A 25,281-nucleotide genomic window follows, 5' to 3' on the forward strand; every position below is an offset into this window, starting at 1 on the left:
GCCGCTAGCACATCCGCAATACCCAGTCCCCATAGCTCTGTGTGCTTTTATTGTGTAAAAAAACCCGATTTGATAAATATGCAAATTAACCTGAGATGAGTCCTGTATGTGAGATGAGTCAGGGACAGGACTCTTCTCAGGGACAGGACTCTTCTCAGGGACAGGACTCTTCTCAGGGACAGGACTCTTCTCAGGGACAGGACTCTTCTCAGGGACAGGACTCTTCTCAGGGACAGGACTCTTCTCAGGGACAGGACTCTTCTCAGGGACAGGACTCTTCTCAGGGACAGGACTCTTCTCAGGGACAGGACTCTTCTCAGGTTAATTTGCATATGTATCAAATAGTTTTTTTTTACACAATAAAAGCACACAGAGCTATGGGGACTGGGTATTGCGGATGTGCTAGCGGCCATCTAGCAACCCATGACACTTACTAATGTATTGTTATTACCCACATTGCTTCCTTTGCTGGCTGGATTCATTTTCCTATCACATTATACACTGCTCGTTTCCATGGTTATGACCACCCTCCAATCCATCAGTGGTGGTCGTGCTTGCACATTATAGGAAACTCCCACCAGAGACGCCAGCCCTTTTTCTTATAGTGTGCAAGCACGACCACCACTGATGGATTGCAGGGTGGTCGATACCATGGAAACGAGCAGTGTATAATGTGATGGGAAAATGAATCCAGCCAGCAAAGGAAGCAATATGGGTAATAACAATACATTAGTAAGTGTCTTGTATTAACGTTCTCTACATGATAAATGTCATTTGCTGAAGTGAGACAACCCCTTTAAGAGGAAGCCTGATGCCCAGCCCCTGCCTCGGGATGGGGCCCCCTGACTAGTGTCTGCCCAGCCCTTGCCTCGGACTCGGGGTCCGGCTGCCTTGAATGGAGTGGCAGGACGGATGCTCGACCGCCACTCCATCCAAACTCCTCAAAGCTGCGCTCTCGCGTCCCCGGTCCTGCGTCTCTAATGCGGGTTCTTTTATCTCCGTCCAAATTAGTTGTGCCTCCCTGATATCGGCAGTCGCCCCCTCCTCCCGTCACATGCTCTCACTTCAGGATGTGTCCACGCTAATCGTGTCATGTGTAAAGTTATGTAATGAAATGCTACGCAGCGCTCGACCGTAGAGTCTGCCTCAGTTACCAAACAGCGTCTGCTTGCAGTCATTGAATGGCAACGTTCTGATAATATCCGGTGCTGACCAACTAGGTCTTCAAAATGCAGCAGAGATCATCTTGTAACAAGCCCTGTACCTACATGAGGTCGACATAAAGAAGCCAATAGGTTTCTATTCAATGACAACAAGCATAGATCTTAGAATGGGGATGGATTTTGAACATAGTATATTAGCAAGTAGGCGTCCCCCATCCAGGCCCTTGTGTCTAACCCCCTCCTCCAGGCCACTGCGTTCTACCATTCTGCACCCCCCCAGTGTCTCTCCCTTGTAGACCCCCTCATCTCTCTGCCTGCCCCCTTTCCCAGGTCCCTGCGTCTTTGTTGCCAAATCCAGGCCCCTGTGTCTCTAACCCCCCCCCCCCCCCCCTCCAGGCCCCTGTGTCTCTGTTGCCAAATCCAGGCCCCTGTGTCTCTGTTGCCAAATCCAGGCCCCTGTGTCTCTAACCTTCCCCCCTCCTCCAGGCCCCTGTGTCTCTGTTGCCAAACCAAGGCCCCTGCGTCTGTCGATAAATCCAGGCCCCTACGTCTATCCCCTCCCTTTCCAGTCCCCTGCATCTGTCCTTCTACCCCCTCCAGGCCCCTGTGTCTTTCCTCCCCCCCCCTCCCCAGGCCCCTGCGTCTCTCCTTCTGCATCCCCCCCCCAGACCTGCATCTCTTCCACCCCCCTTCCAGACCCCAGCACCTCTCCTTCTCCCCCCATTCAACACCCCAGCACCTCTCCTTCTCCCCCCATTCAACACCCCAGCACCTCTCCCTCTTCCCCCATTTCACACCCCAGCACCTCTCCTTCTTCCCCATTCACACCCCAGCACCTCTCCTTCTTCCCCCATTTCACACCCCAGCACCTCTCCTTCTTCCCCCATTTCACACCCCAGCACCTCTCCTTCTTCCCCCATTTCACACCCCAGCACCTCTCCTTCTTCCCCCATTTCACACCCCAGCACCTCTCCTTCCCCCATTTCACACCCCAGCACCTCTCCTTTCCCCATTTCACACCCCAGCACCTCTCCTCCTTCTCCCTTCACACCCCAGCACCTCTCCTCCTTCCCCCATTTCACACCCCAGCACCTCTCCTTCTCCCCCATTCCAGACCCCAGCACTTCTCCTTCTTCCCCCATTTCACACCCCAGCACCTCTCCTTCTTCCCCCATTTCACACCCCAGCACCTCTCCTTCTTCCCCCATTTCACGACCCAGCACCTCTCCTCCTTCCCCCATTTCACACCCCAGCACCTCTCCTTCTTCCCCCATTTCACGACCCAGCACCTCTCCTCCTTCCCCCATTTCACACCTCAGCACCTCTCCTTCTTCCCCCATTTCACACCCCAGCACCTCTCCTTCTTCCCCCATTTCACACCCCAGCACCTCTCCTTCTTCCCCCATTTCACACCCCAGCACCTCTCCTTCTTCCCCCATTTCACACCCCAGCACCTCTCCTTCTTCCCCCATTTCACACCCCAGCACCTCTCCTTCCCCCATTTCACACCCCAGCACCTCTCCTTCTTCCCCATTCACACCCCAGCACCTCTCCTTCTTCCCCCATTTCACACCCCAGCACCTCTCCTTCTCCCCCATTCCAGACCCCAGCACCTCTCCTTCTCCCCCAGCACCTCTCCTTCTTCCCCATTCCAGACCCCAGCACCTCTCCTTCTCCCCCAGCACCTCTCCTTCTTCCCCATTCACACCCCAGCACCTCTCCTTCTCCCCCATTCCAGACCCCAGCATCTCTCCTTCTCCCCCATTCCAGACCCCAGCATCTCTCCTTCTCCCCCATTCCAGACCCCAGCATCTCTCCTTCTCCCCCATTCCAGACCCCAGCATCTCTCCTTCTCCCCCATTCCAGACCCCAGCATCTCTCCTTCTCCCCCATTCCAGACCCCAGCATCTCTCCTTCTCCCCCATTCCAGACCCCAGCACCTCTCCTTCTCCCCCATTCCAGACCCCAGCACCTCTCCTTCTCCCCCATTCCAGACCCCAGCACCTCTCCTTCTCCCCCATTCCAGACCCCAGCACCTCTCCTTCTCCCCCATTCCAGACCCCAGCACCTCTCCTTCTCCCCCATTCCAGACCCCAGCACCTCTCCTTCTCCCCCATTCCAGACCCCAGCACCTCTCCTTCTCCCCCATTCCAGACCCCAGCATCTCTCCTTCTCCCCCATTCCAGACCCCAGCATCTCTCCTTCTCCCCCATTCCAGACCCCAGCACCTCTCCTTCTCCCCCATTCCAGACCCCAGCACCTCTCCTTCTCCCCCATTCCAGACCCCAGCATCTCTCCTTCTCCCCCATTCCAGACCCCAGCATCTCTCCTTCTCCCCCATTCCAGACCCCAGCATCTCTCCTTCTCTCCCATTCCAGACCCCAGCATCTCTCCTTCTCCCCCATTCCAGACCCCAGCATCTCTCCTTCTCCCCCATTCCAGACCCCAGCATCTCTCCTTCTCCCCCATTCCAGACCCCAGCACCTCTCCTTCTCCCCCATTCCAGACCCCAGCACCTCTCCTTCTCCCCCATTCCAGACCCCAGCACCTCTCCTTCTCCCCCATTCCAGACCCCAGCACCTCTCCTTCTCCCCCATTCCAGACCCCAGCACCTCTCCTTCTCCCCCATTCCAGACCCCAGCACCTCTCCTTCTCCCCCATTCCAGACCCCAGCACCTCTCCTTCGCCCCCATTCCAGACCCCAGCACCTCTCCTTCTCCCCCATTCCAGACCCCAGCACCTCTCCTTCTCCCCCATTCCAGACCCCAGCATCTCTCCTTCTCCCCTATTCCAGACCCCAGCATCTCTCCTTCTCCCCCATTCCAGACCCCAGCATCTTTCCTTCTCCCCAATTCCAGACGCCAGCACCTCTCCTTCTCCCTCTTGCAGGCTCCTTTTGATGGCTTATTTTCCCTCATAGAAACTTCAGACATGTTGAAATCCAACTGCCTCATTCTTCTTTCTACCAACATCTTCCATTGGGGAAGTCGGCACATCCCCATTCATATTAGACGTCTGTCCAGTTCCACCAAGATCCAGTGGAGCTTTATGGGATGTGTGATTCTGCCTATTTGGAAACCTGGGCGACCCATTTGTACCAGTTTGTGAATGTCGCCCTGTCCCCGGCTGGCAGGTGTACCCTGGTAAGAAGTAGGTCATGTTTAGTGGCTCACGTAGATTGTGTTACCCGTCGGTGTAGCGGGTGGATGTCTAATCTCACATAATAAAATGAATCCCTCTTGCATCCATCTGTAGCGTCGGCTTCTGCAGCGACCGAGATGTGGATTCAAGGGCCCATTTAAGCAATTACTGTAAATTAATTACCACAAAGTTTTAGGCAGTAATAATGTCAGGGCATCTTATCTCAGGGCCACGGCTCCTCATCTCCGGATGTAATGTGGATGCGCACGGTGCTCGCCCGACTAATCCTCACAATCTTGCTCACCCGTCTTTGTGTTAAATCTTCTAAAACCGAATGGTTTCTAAAGGTGTAAAAAGCTGATGACCTGCTCACAGGGGATGTCTGGCTTTGACTACACCTTTGGGTACCAGAACCCCTGGTGATCGGGGGTGCGGGACAGTTGTCAGGACCTCATCAGGGATGGTTGTCAGGAGCTCATCGGGAACTGAATAATCATTTCACTGCTGAAGTTGCTGTCTAATTTACAAACCCTATTCTGGGTTAATAGAGGGGAGAAGGGGGTGGGGGCGGGAGTGTTTGGAGGGAGCCTGGATGGGAACGGAAGTGTCTGGTGGGGTGGCACAGGGGACTGGAGGGGTCACAGAGGGGCCTGTGCAGCGATGGAGGTGTCTAGAGGAGTGGCCTGGACATAGAGGTTGTCTGGACTGTTGGCAGACGGGCCTGCACGGGGACACGGGTGTGTGGACGGTTGGCAGGGGCCTGGACGGGGACACAGGTGTCTGGACGGTTGGCAGGGGCCTGTACGGGGACACAGGTGTGTGGACGGTTGGCAGGGGCCTGGACGGGGACACAGGTGTCTGGAGGGTTAGCAGAGGGGAATGGACAGGGACAGAGGTGTCTGGAGGGTTGGCAGAGGGGCCTGGAAGGGGATAGAGGTTGTCTGGATGGTTGGCAGAGGGGCCTGGACGGGGATGCGGGTGTCTGGAGGGGTGGCAGAGGGCCCTGGGTGGGGACGGAAGTGTGTGGAGGGGTGGCAGAAGGGCCGGGGCGGGGATGGAGGTGTGTGGAGGGGTGGCAGAAGGGGCGGGGACGGAGGTGTTTGGGGGGGGGGGGGGTGGCAAGGGGGCCTGGACAGGGAAAGGTGGTTCTGACAGTGTCTTTTTCCCCTTTCCTCGTTGAAATAAACATGCATGCTCGGCACGTTTATGGGGAATTGTAAAAAAAAAAATTTGCTGTCGGCCAACAGATTCTTAACGTGTCTGTTCCCCTTTAAAAACAATTGTCCGTTGAGAAACCTTCTTTCCAGCTATTCTCTTCTTCAGGACAGGCCCTCACGATGTCTGAAGAAGGGGTCGTCTCCACAGACGATCTCTTTACGTCACAGTTGCTTAAAGGGTTTTCTGGTTTCGAAAAATAGTTAAATATCCTGTTAGGGAATTAAGCGTTAAAGGGCTTCTCCCATGAATAATGTAAAAAATGAGAATCGGCCATCATATAGTACATGGAAATCTTTCTAACGAAGCTGGAACCTGCACCTCACATGGATCCAGAGATCTCCTCATTCATTGCTGTAATTTGTCAGCTTCGGGGGCATGTCCTCTCTGCTGCATCTGGTGGCAGCTGGAGGATGGAACTGAGCATGTGCGTCCATCTCCGTGAGCAGGACAGAAATGAGAGAGAGCAATCGGCAGGCGGTGCTATACAGACAGATCTCACGGAATAATTCCGTAGCTTTCATACATTTTTGATTGCATGCGGTTATGTTTTGTGGGAGAGCCCCTTTATTAGACAGACTTCCCCTGCTCCGTCTCTTACCCACACAGAGAGCGTCTCCAGCTTCGGAGGACAAGGCTCGGCCATGCATTACACGGACAGGAAGAGATTCGCCCCTTTGTATTTTTGTTGGCTTGTAATGAGGTTATTTCCCGCACTAATGGTGGAACATGTTCTGTCACCGGCACAGTCTGTACGGTAATAATCAGCGTCCCCTCTGAGGAAATCTTCTAGATCCAAGGTCTGCAACCCTTGGCACTTCAGTTACTGTGAAACTACAGCTCCCAGCATACACAGGTATTTAAAAGGAGAATACTGGGAGTTGTAGTTTCAGGTCGCTGAAATCCGTTCTAGATTCACTTTCTTTCCATTAGGTTAGAGGCGTTGTCTCCATTGTGGCGGCCACTACTGGACGAATGTAGTATTGCATGGTCTTTGTGCAAGGGGCTCTCCTGATGTGCCCCCCCCCCCCCCCACCCCTCAGCTTTTTAAGTCGGCTCCCCTTTAAATGTATATTTCCTAGAAGCTCCTGTGGAGGTCTGCATGCATAGTATAGTAATTTCATTAGCTGGATGGCCGGTAGAGGTGAGGGACCATAAACTACACCTTGGTGGCCCAAATGGGGGTGCAGGGTCGGGACTCGGGACGTGGAAGAACCTTCGCTGCCCTTCTTAAGCTTGACATTACTGCAGAGGTAAAAGGTGTCAGTCTATGTGCAGGATTGTCTGCACTGATACATTGTAACAAACAACAGCTCTGTGAGCACATCCGTATTGCTGCAATGCATGGAAAGGAACAAGAACCTTGGTTAAAAATCTCCTGCCGTTTGTGTCTACAGCTCCTGCGCAGACCGCTGTGTCTCCATGGTTACAGGCTAGAGTAGCAAAATAGGGCAGAGACTCGGTTTCCATGGAGACACACAGGTCTGCATCAGCGCTGTATACACAAAATGACAGTTTTCCATTTCGTCCAACATGACGGCTACGGATGAGATTGACCCCTTGACCTCTGTAGGGGCAGGAATACACAGAGATAGAGAGTTCAAAGCCCCCACCCGCTCACCCTTCAGTGTTCTCCTGTCCCTACGGGGGCATTGCACAGAGAGGACTCCCTAAGGGGAGTTGGAGTTATTCTTTCTTTTTTTTTCTTTTTTTTCTTCCTTCACAATTTATTTTTTTGCATAAGTAAATGGATTGTCTTACCAATCTTCTCCTCAGCCCTCCTGCAGCTCATGCCAAAGCTGGGCAGAGGAGATGTGTTCGGGTGGCCTGTGTTCGGGGGGCCTGATTTCACTCAGCACTGTATGGTCGGTGTGGGACGCCGCATGCCGACGGGGGGCGTAGCCAGATACACCGCCTGGATTCCCGGCAAGGTCTGGAAGGGGGCAGAGCTTGGAGGCACATGGGGAGACGCGTCATCACGCAGGGCGCGCATGGATGACGTCAGACGCCCCACCACTTGAAAATGGCATGGCGATTTCAAATTAGTGTCTCCCCTCACTCCAGCAAGCATGTCGGCTCTGGATGCTCCCAGGACCCGCATGGACTGCGCAGACCCACCGGCTACTCCATCAGTGAGTTCCCCTGCGGGGAATCTGCATTTTTCCCCTTGTGTTTGATTGTCTATATTGCGCCGATTCTTGGTTGCTCTTCTTTTATCAGGGAGTTAAAGAAACAAAAATTTTACCCAAATATAACAAGCGTGCCACTTCCTGAGGAATACAAAAAGAAACTATGCAAGTCTTGAATTAGTGACCTTCTGAAAGAAGAGCAACCGTCTATCCTGATGGAAGTAAAATCCATGATTCAGGATGAAATTCAATCCTCACTGGCCTCCCCTACACCCCACACCTCCTGCTAAACCATCAAGGTTATCCGTTCCATCCTCCTCCGATGCTGAGGACATGGACGAAGTGGCGTCTGTTTCTAGACCGGATTTTGAGGAGGATCAATTGTCAGAAGAAGAGGTAGTGGAAGACTATAAATATATTTTTTTCCTCAGAGGAGATGAAGGAACTACTTAAAGCAGTGAGGGAGACCATGGGGATTGAAGACATCCAAAAACTGAGATCGGTACAGCATGAAATGTTTGGGGGATTGTACAAAAAGATCCAAGGATTTCCCCATCAACAAAAATATTCAAGGAAGTGGTCCTTGACGAATTGGCGGATCCGGAAAGGAGGTTGGGGGTCTATAGGGAATTTAGGAAGAGGCTTATTTTTGATTTAACAGAAGCTAAAGTCTTTAATGAAACCCCCAAAATAGACATACAGGTGGCAAAAGTTGTGAAGAAAACATCCCTGCCATTTCAAGACCTATCACAATTACGTGTGGAACGAAAAGCTGATGTCCTTCTAAGAAAGAAATGGAACGAAAAGCCCAATGGAACGAAAAGCTGATGTCCTTCTAAGAAAATGTTGGGAAGCCTCCATGTTCGGGGTGAAAACAAATATTGCGTCAACGTCTGTTGCTAGGGCCATGTACGAAATAAAACCCCTATGAAAGAAATCCTGCATTCTATTCCCCTTCTGATATCCGCCACGGCGTTCCTGGCAGACGCTTCCTCGGAATCCGTTAGATTTGCTGCAAAAGACACCGCTCTTTCAAATTTAGCTCGGCAGGCACTATGATTGAAATCCTGGTGGTGGTGGGGGGGGGTGACAGAACCTCCAAATCAAAATTATGCTCCATTGCGTTCTCAGGAGAATGTGTGTTTGGGCCCTTACTAGATAAGGTCCTAGAAAAAGCAGCGGACAAAAAAAAAAGGTTTTCCTAAGAAACTAAAACAGAAGTTTTTTCCTCCCTACAATCAACAATCCAGACCCTACAGGGGAAAAGGGAAAACTGGGCGCTGGAGTTATCTGAAGGGGGGCAAAGGTAGAGGTTTCCTCCTCAACCCCCAAAACAAACAAAACAAAAAACAATGACGCCAGAGTAGGGCGGAGGTTGAAGAATTTTCTGACCCAGTGGGAATCTGTAACATCAAACCCTTGGGCAATAGATATTGTAAAAAAGGGATTCAAAATAGTGTTTGCCTATTTCAAATGACTTCTCACAGTCCTACCACTCTGTCAAAGATATGGCAGGGAATCCAGGATTTAAAAAATCGGGTGTAGTAAGAGAGGTTCCCGAGTCAGAAAGAAGACGAGGCTTTTACTCAAGACTTTTCCTTCTCCAAAAACCAGATGTTTAGATCTCAAGTTTATGATGAACCAAGTCAATAACATACAGAAAGGTAGAAAGGTTCAAGATGGAATCCATTTCATCCATTGTTCCCCTAATCAAAAAACAGGCCTACATGACATCTGTCGATCTCAAAGACGCCTACTACCATATACCCATCCATTAAGACTCACAAAAGTATCTTCGATTTGCACTAGAAGGCCCGGGGCACGTATTGCATCACTTTCAATTCTGCGCCCTTCCATTTGGGATTTCCTCAGCACCAAGGGTCTTCACGAAACTAGTGGTGGAAATGTTACCACCCCTCAGACAAGAAGGTCTTGTAGTCTTCCCATACTTAGATGACTTTCTCCTAGTAGTAAACTCGGAGGCAGAAGCAGTCACACAGACCATTTTCTGCGAAGAATTTCGTATTGGGGTTGGCTGATGAATAGGAAGAAAAAAAAAACTAATCCCTTCCCTCAAACTCGGTCTCACAAACCTCATCTCTGCCACAAGAGAAAATAAGAGACATCAGAGAAAAAATTTAGAAATTCCAATCTCCAGACCGGTGCTGGATCAGGAGCGCCATGAGCATTCTAGGCCTTATGACCTCCTGCATAACAGCAGTAGCATGGGGCCAGGCTCACACCAGAGCTATGCAAACCTGGATATTAGACAGTTGGAACAAAGAACAGTCATACTTAGACAAGGAAATAATAATTCCACACCTGGTAAAATCTGATTTAAATTGGTGGAAGAAAGAAACAAATCTACCCAGGGGCGTCATCTGGCTGAAAGAACCAGAAATACAAATCGTAACGGACGCAAGCGCTGTAGGTTGGTGAGCAAAAGTAGCCTCCTCAAACTGGCAAGGAAAGTGGCCAGAAGAAATGAGGAACAAATCATCAAACTACAGAGAGCCAAGAGCGGTCTGGCAAACTCTAAAACATCAAGGGGGTACAAGGTCCCAAAATTTGAAATTCTTAGCAAGAGAAATATTTTCCTGGGCAGAAGAAAATGTCCTATCTATTACAGCTGTTTATCTGAAAGGATCAGAAAATTTGGAAGCAGATTTTCTGAGCAGAAAGACTCTGGACCCAGGAGAATGGTCCTTGAATCCAGGGATATTTCAAAGGTTATCAGATGGGGCCGACCGCAAATAGACATATTTGCCTCAAAAAGAAATGCAAAGGTCAAGCGCTTTTGTTCCCTAAATCCCAGGGAAAAGCCATGGGCGGTAGACGCCTTCTCAATAAAATGGACATGGAACCTGGCATATGTGTTCCCTCCTTGGGCGTTGATTCCCCATGTTCTGCAGAAGATTCTAACAGACCCGGTAACAGTAATATTAATAACCCCCTATTGGCCCAAGAGAAGCTGGTTCTCCATCCTAAAGAAGTTAGCATTAGAAGATCCCTGGCCGATACCTTTTTCAGGAGGACATTCTTTCACAGGGGCCAATTCTACATCAAATTCCAGGCCTCTTCAAACTATCAGCCTGGATCCTGAAAGCGAGATCTTAAGAAGTAAAGGCCTCTTGGATAAAGTTATCCATACAGTAAGGAACAGAAGTATTTGGACACCCTGCGATTTTGCAAGTCCTCCCACTTAGAAATCATGGAGGGGTCTGACATTCACATCTTAGGGGCACTCCCATCTGAGAGACAGAATAAAAAAATAAAAAAAAATCAGGAAATCACATTGTATGATTTTTAAAGAATGTCTTTGTCTTGCACTGCTGAACAGAAGTATCTGAACACCTGAGAAAATCAGGGTTAATATTTGGTCCAGAAGCCTTTGGTCAGACGTCTCCTGTAGTTCTTGACCAGGTTTGCACACACGGCAGCGGGGATTTTGGCCCGCTCCTCCACACAGATCTCCTCTAGATCTGTCAGGTTTCGGGGCTGTCAATGAGCAACACAGAGTTTCAGCTCCTTCCAAAGATGTTCTATTGGATTTCGGTCTGGAGACTGGCTAGGCCACTCCAGAACCTTGATATGCTTCTTACGGAGCCACGACCCATCTTCAATGCTCTGACTGAGGGAAGGAGGTTGTTGCTCAAAATCTCACAATAAATAGCCCCATTCATCCTCTCCCTAATACAGTGCAGTCGTCCTGTCCACTTCGCAGAAAAGCCCCCCCAAAGCATGATGTTACCCCTCCATGCTTCACAGTAGGGATGGTGTTCTTGGGATGCAACTCATCCTTCTTTTTCCTCCAAACACAACGAGTGAAGTTTAGACCAAAAAGTTCTTCTTTGGTCTCCTCTGACCACATGACTTTCTCCCCGGCCTCCTCTGGATCATCCAGATGGTCATTGGCAAACTTCAGACGGGCCTGGACATGCGATGACTGGAGCAGGGGAACCTTCCGTGCAATGCACGATTTGAAACCATGACGGCGTAGTGTTCCACCGACAGTGACCTCTGAAGCTGTGGTCCCAGCTCTCCTCATGTCATTGACCAGCTCCTCCATTGTAGTTCTGGGCTGATTCATCACCTTTCTTATCATCAGTGATACCACACGAGGGGAGATCTTACATGGAGCCCCAGTCCGAGGGAGACTGACCGTCGTCTTTGCCTCTTCCATTTTCTAACAATTGCTCCAACAGTTGATCTATTTTCACCAAGCTGCTTGGCAATTGCCCCGTAGCCCTTTCCAGCCTTGTGGAGGTCCACAATTTTGTCTCTGGTGTCTTTTGACAGCTCTTTGGTCTTGCCCATGGTAGTAGTTGGCGTCTGACTGACTGTGGGGTGGACAGGGGTCTTTACAGAGCTCAGACAGGTGCTGCTAAGTTACATTAATGAGTGGAGTAGAGGTGGACTTTATAAAGGTCTTTGAGAGACAGAATTCTTGTTGTTTCTCAGGTGTTCAGATGCTTATTTTCAGCCGTGCAAGACAAATTCTTTAGAAATCATACAATGTGATTTCCTGATTTTTTTAATATTTTTTTATTCTGTCTCTCAGAGCGGGAATGCTCCTACAATGTGAATATCAGACCCCTCCATGATTTCCAAGTGGGAGAACTTGGTAAATCGAAGGGTGTTCCAATACTTCTGTTCCTCACTGTACCTTAAAAGCCCGGAGAAAGAAGGTTACACGGTCATCAAAACAGGTTCCTCAATGGGACCTAAACTTAGTCCTAATGGGTTGATAAAATCCCCATTTGCTCCAATGGCCGATATTTCTATAAAGCACCTTTCTTTTAAGACTCCCTTCTTAATGGCCGTAACTTCTTTGTAGAGAACCTTATCTTTCCATCTTCTCTGACAGGATTGTTTTAAAATTTAGACCCGGGCTTCCTTCCTAGGGTAGTTTCAAACTTCCATAGAGACCAGGAAATTATTTTACCATCCTTCTGTAGTGACCCGAAAGATTTCATCTCCTAGACGTCAGGGAAACTATTATCCAGTACCTGAGGGCCACAGAAGTTTTCATTAAAGACGATAATCTTTTAATCCAGTTTGTGGGTAAAAGTAAAGGGAAGAAACTCTCCAAAGCATCCATAGTGCGTTGGATAAAATCCACCATCTCTTGCTGCTACTCCCTAATGGGTCATCCTTGTCCTACCGGAATAAAGGCCCCTTCCATTAGAGCTATGGCCTCTTCTTGGGCAGAGAAAGCAGTAACCCCCCCCACAACGTAATCTGTTCGTAATCTCATCCGTAGCCGTCATGGTGGATGAAATGGGAAACCGTAATTAGATTTACCGGTAATTCTGTTTCCTTGAATCCACCATGACGGCTCATGTATTCCCTCCCATACAAGTACAATTAATAGTATGAATTTAATACTATTAAAAATAAATATATATATCAAAGGGTTTCTGTCACCAGATTTAACCCTATTAAGCTAGCTGACAGGCAGCGCTCGCATCCGTCTGCCAGCCCTGTGCTCTGCTGAAATCTCGCGCCGCTCAGGCGCGGTGAGGAAGCTGGCAGCCTACGAGCGTCTTTACCTCACTGCGCCGAATGCTGAACGGCGCGAGATTTCGCCAGAGCACAGGGCTGGCAGACGGATATGAGCGCTGCCTGGCCCTGTCAATCAGGACTTGGAGGGAGGTGACGAAGGTGGGAGAACGGAGCCTCTAGGAGCAGGAACAACGCCCCCCCCCCCCCTCGCTCCTAGCGGCTTATTAGCATATTATAAAAGTTAGATTTCTGGCGTAACGGGGGCACAGATACAAGTAGGAGTCGGCTGGTTAGGTTTAGCACATCGCTAATGTCAGCTAGCTTTATAAGGTTAATTCTGGTGACAGAATCCCTTTAAGTATACTTGATAACACCCACGTTGGTAATTGGTAAACACTGAAGGGTGAGAGTGGGTGGGGGCCTTTAAACACTCTATCTCTGTGTATTCCTGCCCCTACAGAGGTCAAGGGGTCAATCTCATCCATAGCCGACATGGTGGATTCACGGAAATTGTATTAACGGTAAGTAATTGCGTTTTTTTTGGTCCAATCAATATTATTATTTGGTTGTGTTTTTTTTGTTTGTATTTATTTTTTTATTTATTTATTTAAAATCCAGATTACACTGTATGTGTGGGAAACATCCGAGAACCTGAAGGAGACCCGAGGAGAACACAAAACCCGGCACATGGTGGTGGTGCTAACCACTGAGCCACCCTGCTGTTATAGCTATATTCCCAACTAGGGCTGCAGTAAACTATTATTTCAGTAATCGAGAATTCTATCGATTATTTTTTACGATTAATCGAGTAATCTAATAGGAAAAAATGAATTAATAAACTGTTTTCCTTTATAAAAACTCCATCAGACCCCCTGACATCAGTCCCTAACACCCTTCGTTCCCCCCTGTGCAATCAGCCCAAGTGCATCAGTTCCCCCAGTGCCATCAGCTCCACTATCCTCCAGTGCCATCAGCTTCGTTCCTCCAGTGCCATCAGCTCCACTATCCTCCAGTGCCATCAGCTCCACTATCCTCCAGTGCCATCAGCTTCGTTCCTCCAGTGCCATCAGCTTCGTTCCCCCAGTGCCATCAGCCCCTCCATGCCATCCATTGCCATGTCCCTCACTCCCCGAGTGCCATCAGATCAGCCCCTCCATGTCCCCCCAGTGCCATCAGATCAGCCCCTCCATGTCCCCCAGTGCCATCAGATCAGCCACTCCATGCCATCCAGTGCCGGCTGTCCCCTTTCAGTGCCATGTCCCCAGCGCCAGTGAAATAAAATACTTACCTTTGCTGTAGGGGCGCCGCTCCACAGCTCCTTCCTCTTCTTCTCCGAGCGCTGCACTGGATCCTGACGTGCGCTATGACCTGGTGATGTCAGGATCCAGTGCAACGCGGTACGGGCCGGTGGGTGACCACGGAGCGGTAAGTAATAGCAAGCGCTTCACTCCCGCTCCGTGGTCACATGACACAAACTAATCGAGATTCAATCGAGTATTCGTTTCAACCCTATTCACAACTACATAATTACTGGTCAATTAACCCTTAAGCGATCAGCTGGGATCTCTGTAGCAACGTGGCAGCAAGTGTCCGTGATTCCTGCAGCTCCCCCACAGGGGAGGTGAAGCATTGCACAGTGGGCTGATGTGCCGAGTCCTCCAGCTCTTCATGGTCGCTCTCTGCTGGGCACACATGTAGGGCGGCGTTCTATCTGGACACGTGTTTTTCCCGTGTTTTGTGATTAATGGTCACGCCGCTGTCTTTTACTCCAGGTCCTGGAGACATTCGCCGGGCGTCTGATACAGAGCAACGTGTTGTCCCGGAGGGAGATCCCCAACCTAACGAAATATCAGATCATCCTGTCTCGAGACCAGTTCAGAAAGAACCCGCCGTCCAATATAATGGTGAGCACCAGAGAGGGAGGGGGATCCGTGGTGCCCCCCCGTGTGATGTGCATCACCCGCCGGGTCCCCATTCTGACACATAACATGCTGATGTCACAGTTTGACGACCACAGGGCCTCTTGACTCTTTTTGGGGAAGAAGAGTCTTGTCTTGCTGGAGGTTTCTTACTGAGACTCATTCACATTTTTGGGGCTCAGTGTTCATCTTCTAAAGTGTAGACTATGTTTTCTGGCTCTTAGGGGGCGGGCCATGACCAAGATTCACGATAGGGGCCCTGTGTCATGCTCCACCCCCTCAGTTCATGCACTGGGCATATAGAATTGCCTTTTTGGTGATTAGGCTCATTCACATCTTTGGGGCCCAGTGTTCATCTCCTACAGTGAAGACTATGTTTTGTGGCTCTTTGGGGGCGGGGCATGATCAAGATTCACGATAGGGGCCCTGTGTCATGCTCCACCCCTGCAGGTCATGCACTGGGCATATGGGATTGCCTTTTTGGTGATGGCGGGGGTCTCTTCATGTATGATCTTCTTCATTCTCATGTGCAGGGGGCTCAGATGGGAGCCGTGGAGGGAGACTTCGCTCTTTGTATCAGCCTGTATCACGGCTATGAGCTGCTGCTACAGATGGGAACTCGTTCTCTCTTCTTCTACCTGCGCTCCATCATGGATGGCTCTAAAGGTGAGCGGATGTATTCTGTTATAAATCTGTATACAGCAGGCTCCCCCTAGTGGTGGCCCTGAGAATTGTGTTTATGAATTTGGAGTTCAATATCAGAAAAACGACCGATTTGGAGGAGATTTGTCCACTATGGTTTTTACTAATTAGAACCAGAATGTGAAACACATTCTCTCGGTCTAATCTGTGTTTTATTTTCTGATTGTAGACTTTTTTTTTTTAATTCCATTTCCTTTATGGCCCTCCGTGCGCCAGGGGCCGATCTACGTTACTTAGACCAGGTATCCGTTATAGTAAATCCAGTGGGCTGCAATGGGCTTCTCCCCGCAGCTAAACACCACCCATTTTTGCATTATTTCAGAGTAGCAGAAAAAAGCTAAAATAAAATCCCAATTATTTTGTGCACCATAATTTGCGACTTTTTAACACCACAATAGTAGCGTAAACACATTGATAAATATGGGAGTGTGTTGTGAGCATGCTCTTTACTTGTATCGCCGTCATTATGCAGGGAGGGGGAGGAGGTGAGCTGTGACTATCGCCTATAGTAAAAGGTGGATCCTGGATTAATTGATGTTGTAATCCTTCATGTGATGATAATGAGAGGACTGCTGAGTAGTGTTGAACGAACTTGTGTTTTAAGATTGGCGTCTAAAGTTCGGGGTCGGGTTATCGAAGAATCGCGGAATCCATAACGCGATTCCTCGATAACCAGACCCCGAACTTTAGACGCCGATCTTAAAACACAAGTTCGCTCAACACTACTGCTGAGAAGTGTCAGACTATTGTCAGGCTTAGTCGTCAGGGTGAAAACTGCAGGAGTTTTATATATTTTTATTTTTTATGTAGATGGTGACAAGGATAAGATCGCCAAATATTCTTATAAAATATATTTGGTCGTTTTCTGAGGACATCTCCCCTTTAAAGATCCACCACAGAATTAATTTGCAGAAAGTAGTTGATCTAAAAACATCATAAAAATGTGGCCGTTCAGGTCAATCGAAAACATGGAGGAGGAGACGGTCAGGAGCCATGAAAGTGTCAAATTCTATTATTATTATAATTATTCATTATTGTTAGAATAGGTAGAGGTCGCCAGTAGCGATGGAGGGGGCGGAGCATGACACAGGTTCAGAGACCAGCATGTGGCGCCCCCTATTTGCTGGCCTGTGGATGGCCGTGCACTCGGACATTCGCCTTTCTTCGTGTCTGAGATCACTTTATTCTTTTTCTTCTGTGTCTCAGGTATGAATCGGGCAAGAAATGAGCTCGGCAGAAACGCCAACTTCATGGATCTTTACCAGCGTCTGGAGGCCATGTTTTCTTCTGGCAGTGGTAGGTATGAAACCTGTATGTGCACATCTGATGGAGCGCGCCATTCTTCTGATTTGTACCTCCGTGTGACCGTACTCCCTGATACTGGACAATGAAGGACAAGTGCCACCATCCTCTCCCATCACGCACAGATGTCCCCTCTGCAGCTTAAATTCAGCCATTTTCAAGTAGTAATCTCCTGAGCTCCCTCTAGTGGTGGCTGTATATATCTGTATGTAGTAATCTCCTGAGCGCCCTCTAGTGGTGGCTGTATATATCTGTATGCAGTAATCTCCTGAGCTCCCTCTAGTGGTGGCTGTATATATCTGTATGTAGTAATCTCCTGAGCTCCCTCTAGTGGTGTCTGTTTATATCTGTATGTAGTAATCTCCTGAGCTCCCTCTAGTGGTGACTGTATATATCTGTATGCAGTAATCTCCTGAGCTCCCTCTATTGGTGGCTGTATATATCTGTATGTAGTAATCTCCTGAGCTCCCTCTAGTGATGGCTGTATATATCTGTATGTAGTAATCTCCCGAGCTCCCTCTAGTGGTGGCTGTATATATCTGTATGTAGTAATCTCCTGAGCTCCCTCTAGTGGTGGCTGTATATATCTGTATGTAGTAATCTCCTGAGCTCCCTCTAGTGGTGACTGTATATATCTGTATGCAGTAATCTCCTGAGCTCCCTCTATTGGTGGCTGTATATATCTGTATGTAGTAATCTCCTGAGCTCCCTCTAGTGATGGCTGTATATATCTGTATGTAGTAATCTCCCAAGCTCCCTCTAGTGGTGGCTGTATATATCTGTATGTAGTAATCTCCTGAGCTCCCTCTAGTGGTGGCTGTACATATCTGTATGTAGTAATCTCCGGAGCTCCCTCTAGTGGTGGCTGTATATATCTGTATGTAGTAATCTCCTGAGCTCCCTCTAGTGGTGGCTGTATATATCTGTATGTAGTAATCTCCTGAGCTCCCTCTAGTGGTGGCTGTATATATCTGTATGTAGTAATCTCCTGAGCTCCCTCTAGTGGTGGCTGTATATATCTGTATGCAGTAATCTCCTGAGCTCCCTCTAGTGGTAGCTGTATATATCTGTATGTAGTAATCTCCTGAGCTCCCTCTAGTGGTAGCTGTATATATCTGTATGTAGTAATCTCCTGAGCTCCCTCTAGTGGTGTCTGTATATATCTGTATGTAGTAATCTCCTGAGCTCCCTCTAGTGGTGACTGTATATATCTGTATGTAGTAATCTCCTGAGCTCCCTCTAGTGGTGGCTGTATATAGCTGTATATAGTAATCTACTGAGCTCCCTCTAGTGGTGACTGTATATATCTGTATGTAGTAATCTCCTGAGCTCCCTCTAGTGGTGGCTGTATATATATGTATGTAGTAATCTCCTGAGCTCCCTCTAGTGGTGGCTGTATATATCTGTATGCAGTAATCTCCTGAGCTCCCTCTAGTGGTGGCTGTATATATCTGTATGTAGTAATCTCCTGAGCTCCCTCTAGTGGTGGCTGTATATATCTGTATGTAGTAATCTCCTGAGCTTCCTCTAGTGGTGACTGTATATATCTGTATGCAGTAATCTCCTGAGCTCCCTCTATTGGTGGCTGTATATATCTGTATGTAGTAATCTCCTGAGCTCCCTCTAGTGATGGCTGTATATATCTGTATGTAGTAATCTCCCGAGCTCCCTCTAGTGGTGGCTGTATATATCTGTATGTAGTAATCTCCTGAGCTCCCTCTAGTGGTGGCTGTACATATCTGTATGTAGTAATCTCCGGAGCTCCCTCTAGTGGTGGCTGTATATATCTGTATGTAGTAATCTCCTGAGCTCCCTCTAGTGGTGGCTGTATATATCTGTATGTAGTAATCTCCTGAGCTCCCTCTAGTGGTGGCTGTATATATCTGTATGTAGTAATCTCCTGAGCTCCCTCTAGTGGTGGCTGTATATATCTGTATGCAGTAATCTCCTGAGATCCCTCTAGTGGTGGCTGTATATATCTGTATGTAGTAATCTCCTGAGCTCCCTCTAGTGGTGTCTGTATATATCTGTATGTAGTAATCTCCTGAGCTCCCTCTAGTGGTGACTGTATATATCTGTATGCAGTAATCTCCTGAGCTCCCTCTATTGGTGGCTGTATATATCTGTATGTAGTAATCTCCCGAGCTCCCTCTAGTGATGGCTGTATATATCTGTATGTAGTAATCTCCCGAGCTCCCTCTAGTGGTGGCTGTATATATCTGTATGTAGTAATCTCCTGAGCTCCCTCTAGTGATGGCTGTATATATCTGTATGTAGTAATCTCCCGAGCTCCCTCTAGTGGTGGCTGTATATATCTGTATGTAGTAATCTCCTGAGCTCCCTCTAGTGGTGGCTGTACATATCTGTATGTAGTAATCTCCGGAGCTCCCTCTAGTGGTGGCTGTATATATCTGTATGTAGTAATCTCCTGAGCTCCCTCTAGTGGTGGCTGTATATATCTGTATGTAGTAATCTCCTGAGCTCCCTCTAGTGGTGGCTGTATATATCTGTATGTAGTAATCTCCTGAGCTCCCTCTAGTGGTGGCTGTATATATCTGTATGCAGTAATCTCCTGAGCTCCCTCTAGTGGTGGCTGTATATATCTGTATGCAGTAATCTCCTGAGCTCCCTCTAGTGGTGGCTGTACATATCTGTATGTAGTAATCTCCGGAGCTCCCTCTAGTGGTGGCTGTATATATCTGTATGTAGTAATCTCCTGAGCTCCCTCTAGTGGTGGCTGTATATATCTGTATGTAGTAATCTCCTGAGCTCCCTCTAGTGGTGGCTGTATATATCTGTATGTAGTAATCTCCTGAGCTCCCTCTAGTGGTGGCTGTATATATCTGTATGCAGTAATCTCCTGAGCTCCCTCTAGTGGTAGCTGTATATATCTGTATGTAGTAATCTCCTGAGCTCCCTCTAGTGGTAGCTGTATATATCTGTATGTAGTAATCTCCTGAGCTCCCTCTAGTGGTGTCTGTATATATCTGTATGTAGTAATCTCCTGAGCTCCCTCTAGTGGTGACTGTATATATCTGTATGTAGTAATCTCCTGAGCTCCCTCTAGTGGTGGCTGTATATAGCTGTATATAGTAATCTACTGAGCTCCCTCTAGTGGTGACTGTATATATCTGTATGTAGTAATCTCCTGAGCTCCCTCTAGTGGTGGCTGTATATATATGTATGTAGTAATCTCCTGAGCTCCCTCTAGTGGTGGCTGTATATATCTGTATGCAGTAATCTCCTGAGCTCCCTCTAGTGGTGGCTGTATATATCTGTATGTAGTAATCTCCTGAGCTCCCTCTAGTGGTGGCTGTATATATCTGTATGTAGTAATCTCCTGAGCTTCCTCTAGTGGTGACTGTATATATCTGTATGCAGTAATCTCCTGAGCTCCCTCTATTGGTGGCTGTATATATCTGTATGTAGTAATCTCCCGAGCTCCCTCTAGTGATGGCTGTATATATCTGTATGTAGTAATCTCCCGAGCTCCCTCTAGTGGTGGCTGTATATATCTGTATGTAGTAATCTCCTGAGCTCCCTCTAGTGGTGGCTGTACATATCTGTATGTAGTAATCTCCGGAGCTCCCTCTAGTGGTGGCTGTATATATCTGTATGTAGTAATCTCCTGAGCTCCCTCTAGTGGTGGCTGTATATATCTGTATGTAGTAATCTCCTGAGCTCCCTCTAGTGGTGGCTGTATATATCTGTATGTAGTAATCTCCTGAGCTCCCTCTAGTGGTGGCTGTATATATCTGTATGCAGTAATCTCCTGAGATCCCTCTAGTGGTGGCTGTATATATCTGTATGTAGTAATCTCCTGAGCTCCCTCTAGTGGTGTCTGTATATATCTGTATGTAGTAATCTCCTGAGCTCCCTCTAGTGGTGACTGTATATATCTGTATGCAGTAATCTCCTGAGCTCCCTCTATTGGTGGCTGTATATATCTGTATGTAGTAATCTCCTGAGCTCCCTCTAGTGATGGCTGTATATATCTGTATGTAGTAATCTCCCGAGCTCCCTCTAGTGGTGGCTGTATATATCTGTATGTAGTAATCTCCTGAGCTCCCTCTAGTGGTGGCTGTACATATCTGTATGTAGTAATCTCCGGAGCTCCCTCTAGTGGTGGCTGTATATATCTGTATGTAGTAATCTCCTGAGCTCCCTCTAGTGGTGGCTGTATATATCTGTATGTAGTAATCTCCTGAAGTCCCTCTAGTGGTGGCTGTATATATCTGTATGTAGTAATCTCCTGAGCTCCCTCTAGTGGTGGCTGTATATATCTGTATGCAGTAATCTCCTGAGCTCCCTCTAGTGGTAGCTGTATATATCTGTATGTAGTAATCTCCTGAGCTCCCTCTAGTGGTAGCTGTATATATCTGTATGTAGTAATCTCCTGAGCTCCCTCTAGTGGTGTCTGTATATATCTGTATGTAGTAATCTCCTGAGCTCCCTCTAGTGGTGACTGTATATATCTGTATGTAGTAATCTCCTGAGCTCCCTCTAGTGGTGGCTGTATATAGCTGTATATAGTAATCTACTGAGCTCCCTCTAGTGGTAGCTGTATATATCTGTATGTAGTAATCTCCTGAGCTCCCTCTAGTGGTGACTGTATATATCTGTATGTAGTAATCTCCTGAGCTCCCTCTAGTGGTGGCTGTATATATATGTATGTAGTAATCTCCTGAGCTCCCTCTAGTGGTGGCTGTATATATCTGTATGTAGTAATCTCCTGAGCTTCCTCTAGTGGTGACTGTATATATCTGTATGCAGTAATCTCCTGCGTTCCCCCTAGTGGTGGCTGTATATATCTGTATGTAGTAATCTCTTGAGCTCCCTCTAGTGGTGGCTGTATAAAGCTGTATGTAGTAATCTCCTTAGCTCCCTCTAGTGGTGGCTGTATATATCTGTATGCAGTAATCTCCTGAGCTCCCTCTAGTGGTGGCTGTATATATCTGTATGCAGTAATCTCCTGAGCTCCCTCTAGTGGTGGCTGTATATATCTGTATGTAGTAATCTCCTGAGCTCCCTCTAGTGGTGGCTGTACATATCTGTATGTAGTATTCTTCTGAGCTCCCTCTAGTGGTGGCTGTACATATCTGTATGTAGTATTCTTCTGAGCTCCCTCTAGTGGTGGCTGTATATATCTGTATGCAGTAATCTCCTGAGCTCCCTCTAGTGGTGGCTGTATATATCTGTATGCAGTAATCTCCTGAGCTCCCTCTAGTGGTGGCTGTATATATCTGTATGCAGTAATCTCCTGAGCTCCCTCTAGTGGTGGCTGTATATATCTGTATGTAGTAATCTCCTGAGCTCCCTCTAGTGGTGGCTGTATATATCTGTATGTAGTAATCTCCTGAGCTCCCTCTAGTGGTGGCTGTATATATCTGCATTCAGTAATCTCCTGAGCTCCCTCTAGTGGTGGCTGTATATATCTGTATGCAGTAATATCCTGAGCTCCCTCTAGTGGTGGCTGTATATATCTGTATGTAGTAATCTCCTGTGCTCCCTCTAGTGGTGACTGTATATATCTGTATGTAGTAATCTCCTGAGCTCCCTCTAGTGGTGGCTGTATATATCTGTATGTAGTAATCTCCTGAGCTCCCTCTAGTGGTGGCTGTATATATCTGTATGTAGTAATCTCCTGAGCTCCCTCTAGTGGTGGCTGTATATATCTGCATTCAGTAATCTCCTGAGCTCCCTCTAGTGGTGGCTGTATATATCTGTATGCAGTAATATCCTGAGCTCCCTCTAGTGGTGGCTGTATATATCTGTATGTAGTAATCTCCTGTGCTCCCTCTAGTGGTGACTGTATATATCTGTATGTAGTAATCTCCTGAGCTCCCTCTAGTGGTGGCTGTATATATCTGTATGCAGTAATCACCTGAGCTCCCCCTAGTGGTGACTGTATATATCTGTATGCAGTAATCTCCTGAGCTCCCTCTAGTGGTGGCTGTATATATCTGTATGTAGTAATCTCCTGAGCTCCCTCTAGTGGTGGCTGTATATATCTGTATGTAGTAATCTCCCGAGCTCCCTCTAGTGGTAGCTGTATATATCTGTATGTAGTAATCTCCTGAGCTCCCTCTAGTGGTGGCTGTATATATCTGTATGCAGTAATATCCTGAGCTCCCTCTAGTGGTGGCTGTATATATCTGTATTCAGTAATCTCCTGAACTCCCTCTAGTGGTGGCTGTATATATCTGTATGTAGTAATCTCCTGAGCTCCCTCTAGTGGTGGCTGTATATATCTGTATGTAGTAATCTCCTGAGCTCCCTCTAGTGGTGGCTGTATATATATGTATGTAGTAATCTCCGGAGCTCCCCCTAGTGGTGGCTGTATACATCTGTATGTAGTAATCTCCTGAGCTCCCTCTAGTGGTGGCTGTATATATCTGTATGCAGTAATCTCCTGAGCTCCCTCTAGTGGTGACTGTATATATCTGTATGCAGTAATCACCTGAGCTCCCCCTAGTGGTGACTGTATATATCTGTATGCAGTAATCTCCTGAGCTCCCTCTAGTGGTGGCTGTATATATCTGTATGTAGTAATCTCCTGAGCTCCCTCTAGTGGTGGCTGTATATATCTGTATGTAGTAATCTCCCGAGCTCCCTCTAGTGGTAGCTGTATATATCTGTATGTAGTAATCTCCTGAGCTCCCTCTAGTGGTGGCTGTATATATCTGTATGTAGTAATCTCCTGAGCTCCCTCTAGTGGTGGCTGTATATATCTGTATGTAGTAATCTCCTGAGCTCCCTCTAGTGGTGGCTGTATATATCTGTATGTAGTAATCTCCGGAGCTCCCCCTAGTGGTGGCTGTATATATCTGTATGTAGTCATCTACTGAGCTCCCTCTAGTGGTGGCTGTATATATCTGTATTTAGTAATCTCCTGAGCTCCCTCTAGTGGTGGCTGTATATATCTGTATGTAGTAATCTCCTGAGCTCCTTCTAGTGGTGGCTGTATATATCTGTATGTAGTAATCTCCTGAGCTCCCTCTAGTGGTAGCTGTATATACCTGTATGTAGTAATCTCCTGAGCTCCTTCTAGTGGTGGCTGTATATATCTGTATGTAGTAATCTCCTGAGCTCCCTCTAGTGGTAGCTGTATATACCTTTATGTAGTAACCTCCTGAGCTCCCTCTAGTGGTGGCTGTATATATCTGTATGCAGTAATCTCCTGAGCTCCCTCTAGTGGTGGCTGTATATATCTGTATGCAGTAATCTCCTGAGCTCCCTCTAGTGGTGGCTGTATATATCTGTATGTAGTAATCTCCTGAGCTCCCTCTAGTGGTGGCTGAATATATCTGTGTGTTGTAAGCTGGAAGAAGGTAGAATTTTCTCACTGATGACAAGTAGTTATAATAGTTATATCCAGTGCACCCTGATATAAGTGGTGGCAGACGTCATGACGCCCAGATCTTATGTGGGACTATTTTGCTGGAGATCTTCAAGAATCGCTTTGTAACACCGTCCTCTACTTCTTTAGGATCTGATGTCAAGAAACCTTTTATCTACAGTCATCCAAAGCTGAAGAAGTTGGAGGAAGTTGTGATCCAACACTTTAAAAATTGGAATAAACAAGGTAAGTGCGTCCTGGATGTAGGTGCCACGTGGCCCCCTGCTCCTCATGTTCGCCCTGTTGATGAGTGTAGGATCGATCGTTTTCTGACCCTCTTGTAATTAGAATATATTGATAACCGAAGCCCCCCCCCCCCTGTGACGGTCGGATGCCGCTCCCAACGGTCTCTAACAGTCTCTCTGTGGGAATACATTGGCAGGGCACAAGCTCTGGATGGCGCCTTTACCCTTGGATTTAAATTTTCGGGGTGTCATTGCTCATTTAAATTAACAGTAATGTCTCGGGTAGTATAGACGCTGCTCCTACGTTTTTCCTCGGGGGCTCAGTGCATGTTCAGACCTGACATCTAGCGCCGGTGCTTTATAATCTGCATTTCATGATTATTATTTTTTCTGTGTGATTTTTCTTCCTTTTTGGGGCCCCTTTGGATCTGAGAACCCCGTGGGAGAGCTCACATCCAGTAAATGCCCTCGTCCCGGGGTGTAACCTCTGGTTTATAATAATTATCTTCTCACAGTTATAATCTGGAAGTTATTTTTGAAGCCGCCCCCATAAAATAAAGCGCAGCACGAAATAACCTCCCCAAAATACCCCCTGCTATCTAGCAGAGCTCAGTGTGCGCA

General features: G+C 47.7%; 1 protein-coding gene across 3 annotated transcripts in view; it reads left to right on the top strand.

Annotated features, from left to right (window-relative positions):
* FANCM (FA complementation group M) overlaps window positions 1-25,281 on the top strand; it is a 98,386-nt gene that overhangs the window by 47,372 nt on the left and 25,733 nt on the right. For all 3 annotated transcript variants that reach the window (XM_040411360.1, XM_040411359.1, XM_040411361.1), the window contains exons 5-8: window positions 14,926-15,057; window positions 15,606-15,738; window positions 16,981-17,070; window positions 24,566-24,661. In XM_040411360.1, the coding sequence (XP_040267294.1) occupies window positions 14,926-15,057; window positions 15,606-15,738; window positions 16,981-17,070; window positions 24,566-24,661 (451 nt within the window). The remainder of the gene's footprint in view (window positions 1-14,925; window positions 15,058-15,605; window positions 15,739-16,980; window positions 17,071-24,565; window positions 24,662-25,281) is intronic.

Source organism: Bufo bufo, chromosome 11 (assembly GCF_905171765.1).
Source record: "Bufo bufo chromosome 11, aBufBuf1.1, whole genome shotgun sequence".
Taxonomy (NCBI): Eukaryota; Metazoa; Chordata; class Amphibia; order Anura; family Bufonidae; genus Bufo; species Bufo bufo.